Source organism: Alosa alosa, chromosome 18, assembly GCF_017589495.1.
Source record: "Alosa alosa isolate M-15738 ecotype Scorff River chromosome 18, AALO_Geno_1.1, whole genome shotgun sequence".
Lineage (NCBI taxonomy): Eukaryota > Metazoa > Chordata > Actinopteri > Clupeiformes > Clupeidae > Alosa > Alosa alosa.
In genome coordinates, this window is record NC_063206.1 from 20,587,176 (window position 1) to 20,592,175 (window position 5,000).

Below are 5,000 nucleotides of genomic sequence, written 5' to 3' on the forward strand. Positions count from 1 at the left end.
CCAAACACACAGATATCCTATCAGCCTCTTGAAGCCTCGTGAGGAAAGGCTACAAAGCAGAGCCTACGAATCCCTAAACTCTCCATTTTTTCCCAGTTCAGAATCTGGCCCTCTTGTTAGACAGACAGACAGATACTGTAGACAGACAGACAGACAGATATACACATATGGACACTAATCAGGACTCAGGAAACTATGATTATTGATTATTGATTAATATCTAACTGAGGTGTGTCCCTGTAAGGACTGATGTAAGCGATAAATAGTAAATGCTGTGTGCTGACCTGCTGCTTCTCTGCATGCCCACACAGGTACTGGATTGTAGAGTTCCCGGCCGAGTTCAATCTGGACCTGGGCCTGATCAGGATGACCGAGGAGTTCAGGGATGTGGCAGAGAAGCTAGGCTGTGAGGACCATTTCAAGCTCATCGACATCTCCACCATGTAAGGAACAGTAATGAAGCAATGAAGATGCAGACACATGAAGATGCAGTGCACTAAACACACACACACACACACAGCACATACACACACAGATACACACACACACACACACACAACACATACACACACAGATACACACACACACACACACACACACACACACACACACACACACACACACACACACACACACACACACACACAGCACATACACACACAGATACACACACACACACACACACACACACACACTGATATTCACAAATTCAATAATGTAGATACACACAATTTCACAGCCTTTTGATAATATGTGTAGGTACTGACCCACTTTATGAAACGCCTTTTGCACAGTGATTCCAGTGAAACGTGGATATTGCACAGCAACCTCTATCTCCTCATCTGTACACAGCTGCGTAAGGCTGAGCGAAGTTGTCTGCTTGAGGATTCATTTATGCAAAAGTGTTCTTTACGCGCCTATTTATAGTCTGATGCTAATTGCAACATTTGGGCTATGATTACCACTTTACTGGAAATTGATTTATGTCAGCAGTCATCAAAATGCATCAAAAACAAATTCGTCTGATGAGATTTCTAAAGGGCGCTGCATGACAGTATGAGTATGGCATATCTAATTGCACTGTGGAGAAAACCCCAGAATAATCATTTGGCAAATAATATGAGGTACATAATATGAATGTGTTAGGCTATAATAGATCACACAATTGTTAAATAATCGAATAATTTGAGGTTCTGAAGTTTTGAGGTCCTCAGATTGAAGTGTAAAATGATCTCCAACATTATGATTCTCCTTTATTGTAATACAGATAGCTAAGCTTAGCGATTACATCCAACTCTTCCAAGTGAAGATACTAGCCTATACAGTAAGAGTGTGCAAGGATGCCAAGGCTCACACACGGAAGCATTTTATGAATGGTCTAAATAGTGTTCATGTGTCAGTGTGAATGTGCAGATGTATGGAGACTGAAGAATGCTGTATGAACGGTGACAGGCTAGGCTAATGTTAGAGGTCCAGTATTGTGTTGGTTGTAATGCAACCACTCTTGCTGTGGAACATTTCAGCCCATCGTACGACTGGATGAGGAAGCTGACCCAGCGGAAAAAGCAGGCCAAGAAGGGCAAGGCCTCTCTGCTGTTCGACCACCTGGAGCCCATGGAGCTGGCCGAGCACCTGACCTTCTTAGAGTACAAATCAATCAGGAGGATATCAGTGAGTCCCCGACATGGAAAAAATACATGCCAGAGCGGAACCGTGGGAAATTAGCCGTCTGCTGGAAACTTTGATCTTTTTGTGTGTCTGTGTGTGTGTGTGTGTGTGTGTGTGTGTGTGTGTCGGTGTGTTTCGGTATGTGTGTCGGTGTGTGTGTGTGTGTGTGTCTGTGTGTGTGTGTGTATCGGGGTGTGTGTGTGTGTGTGCGTGTGTGTGTGTGTGTGTACTTCACTTTCAAGTCATCTGATAAGACCTTTTTCCATCCCTTAACCTCTGTTTGGTTATTCTGGTGCTCCGGTGCCATGCTTCTGTTTTTGGAAGCTATGGGTTCACTTAGCTGATGATAAGATAGAGAAAGGAGTTCTGTCGACATGCCTGAGATGGCTGGTGTAATGTTCAGTGCTAAGCAGCTTGAGAAAAACTTTCAATGTGCACATTTGGAAGTTTCTTCTGATTGTCCATGATACAGTGCAACCGGAAAGTTTTCAGACCCTTTCAAGTTTTCCACATTTTTTTATTTTTCAGACTCATCTTAAAATGGATTCAATTCTCATCATCAATTTACACACAATACTCCAACATTCTACAAAAAAAGCAGGTGTTTGCCATTTTATTTTCAGTCTTTTATTTTTCATACATTTGTGGAATGTGGATACAAAATGTGGAAAACTTGAAAGGGTCTGAAAACTTTCCGGTTGCACTGTATTTTGTACAATTTGTATAGTTCATTTATTTAACTTTGACTTCCTCATTTAGGCTCTTGTAAACGTAAACTGCCCAGTTTCTCAGCCTACAGGGTTAGCTAGAGGTACATCCTCCCTGTGTTCAATGCTAAAACATTAGCATCTCAGTTCACAGACTACCAGAGCTACGTGATCCACGGCTGCCTGGTGGACAACCCCACGCTGGAGCGTTCCATTGCCCTCTTCAACGGAGTTTCCCAGTGGGTGCAGCTGATGGTGCTCAGCAAGCTAACGCCCCAGTTACGGGCAGAGGTCATCACCAAATACATCAACGTGGCACAGGTAGGCCTCACTACAAACACACAGCATGTAACGAGTATTGTGTAGGTAGGGTAGGCACCATGTAGATGAGAATGAGAATGTTATACATGAGTACGGTGCACTAATGCACATCACTAACTGTACAGTCATTGATGCACAAACTATAACTGCATATAAAGGACAGATAGGCTACATCAATCTGACATAGGTAGCCTATCAACTGAAGTTAATAAACAGACACAGACAAGCAAAAGTATTTTGTGTTTTTCATTTGTGTCATCCTGTGTTACACAGGCTCCTGTAATGGCAGAATGGAACTAATGGCAGAATTCGAGTCAGTTTGCCTCGAAACTGGGTCAGTGGGAAGAATTTAGGGAGTCACTTCTTTGGATGTCTTTGTCCTAGATTAGGCCAGGGTAGAGAAATATTTTCTGTGTGAAAGACCCCACCACCCCCACCCCCACCCAGTGAACTGCACCCCCAGTGAACTCCATTTGTCTCACTGAAACACAGTATGTTTATTTTAGATTATTAAAAAGGTGCGTACCAGAATTGACCAAAAGTGACTGTTGTTTAAAACCAGCACTCTCACTTATGGAATAGATTGCTGCTTTGCTGTATATTTAGATTCTGTATTTTTTCCCAAGTACATCCCTGATTATGCAAACAGACACTTGGATCACTTAAATAGCTCCAGCCCGTCTTCCCTCTCAGTACTCCCAGAGAACAAGATGAGCTTAAATGCTCCATGACATTTTCAGGGCTTTGATATGGTGATGGGCAAAGCAGAAACAATGGCCCAAGTTCATACGCCTCGGCTGGGGTGGTGAGGCCATTATGTGCCCCGAGAGAGATCGCAGATGTTTGAAAAGCAGATGGATGGATGCACGAGTGATGATGCACTTGCATCTTCCCTCGATGTGACGTCCAAAACTGAAATAGTTGAAGGGTGAAGGACGAAGCCTGTATCGCGTGTTGGATGTGTAGGGGCTAGCGTCCTAGTGGTGTCTGTTATATGCACTCTGAGTTGGTGCTGAGAGTAGAACTTGATGATGTGGATGCGCCCCATCAGGTTTCATTGGCATTGCTCCTACAGATGTGAGAGGTCTCCATGAGGGTCTTTAAAGGCAGAGAACGAGGGGCTTGGTCTTTGTTGTTCAACATCTGGAACAGTTTTTATTTTTGTCTTTTTTTGCTGAGATGAAGCCAATTATTATATGTTGGCTTTCCAAAGTTTTTTTTCCTACCTTTGATATTATGCTAATTCTTGCTAATGAACAAACCCATGATTATCCTCTATTTCTTTTCCAAATTCTCATCCATCTGTCTCCCATCTCTCTCTCTCTTCTCTTCTGGAATGCCTCTGTGTCTGTCTCTCTTGTTCAGAAACTGCTCCATCTGCAGAACTTCAACACTCTGATGGCTGTGGTGGGGGGCCTAAGCCATAGCTCCATCTGTCGCCTGAAGGAGACTCACTCTCACCTCTCTCCAGAGGTCACCAAGGTAACGCCACTCCGCCACGGTCATTATGAGGACTGCTTGAGTAAAACTGACTTGACTGATTGGTCAGGTCCCAAAGGGTACTTGACTGTTACTTGGATGTGAATGAAGGGTCCCCAGACCATATCTTTAAAAAAAAATGGGAAATTTGGTCTCTGCATTTATCCCAATCCATGAATTAGTGAAACAAACTCAGCACACAGTGAACACAAGCACACACTAATCCCGGCGCAGTGAGCTGCCTGCTACAACAGCGGCGCTCGGGGAGCAGTGAGGTATTAGGTGCCTTGCTCAAGGGCACTTCAGCCGTTCCCACTGGTGGGGGTTCAAACCAGCAACCCTCTGGTTACAAGTCCGAAGCGCTAAGCAGTAGGCCACGGATGCCCCCAACTGAGAATCAGTCTGGTGTCAGCCAGGCTACTACTAAAAGGCAATGAAGTAGTCTACGGTTAAAACAGATAAATGTATAACGAGCAACCTAGTACCTAGTGGGCTTTCCTTTGTCTGTTAAATTGTAAAAGTGTTAATGGAATTTTCATCTATTTTCTTTTCTCAGTTTTGTTTCATCCTCCCTATCCATCCATGCATCTCTATTGGTTAATGCCAGATGTTAACCTCTTTGACACACCCCCTCCCTCCAGATTTGGAATGAGATGACCGAACTCGTCTCCTCAAATGGGAACTACTGCTCCTACCGCAAAGCCTTCAACGAGAGCGAGGGCTTCAAGATCCCCATCCTGGGGGTGCACCTGAAGGACCTGATCGCCGTGCATGTGGTCTTCCCCGACTGGGTGGAGACCAGCAAGGTGAACATTGTGAAGATGC

At 44.2% G+C, this 5,000-nt stretch overlaps 1 protein-coding gene across 6 annotated transcripts in view; it reads left to right on the forward strand.

The window, feature by feature from the left end:
* rasgrp3 (RAS guanyl releasing protein 3 (calcium and DAG-regulated)) overlaps nucleotides 1-5,000 on the forward strand; it is a 36,365-nt gene that overhangs the window by 19,666 nt on the left and 11,699 nt on the right. For all 6 annotated transcript variants that reach the window (XM_048269044.1, XM_048269046.1, XM_048269041.1 and 3 more), the window contains exons 5-9: nucleotides 312-443; nucleotides 1,524-1,671; nucleotides 2,523-2,696; nucleotides 4,062-4,178; nucleotides 4,817-5,000. The exon at nucleotides 4,817-5,000 is cut by the window's right edge and continues 92 nt beyond it. In XM_048269044.1, coding sequence (XP_048125001.1) covers nucleotides 312-443; nucleotides 1,524-1,671; nucleotides 2,523-2,696; nucleotides 4,062-4,178; nucleotides 4,817-5,000 — 755 coding nt within the window. The remainder of the gene's footprint in view (nucleotides 1-311; nucleotides 444-1,523; nucleotides 1,672-2,522; nucleotides 2,697-4,061; nucleotides 4,179-4,816) is intronic.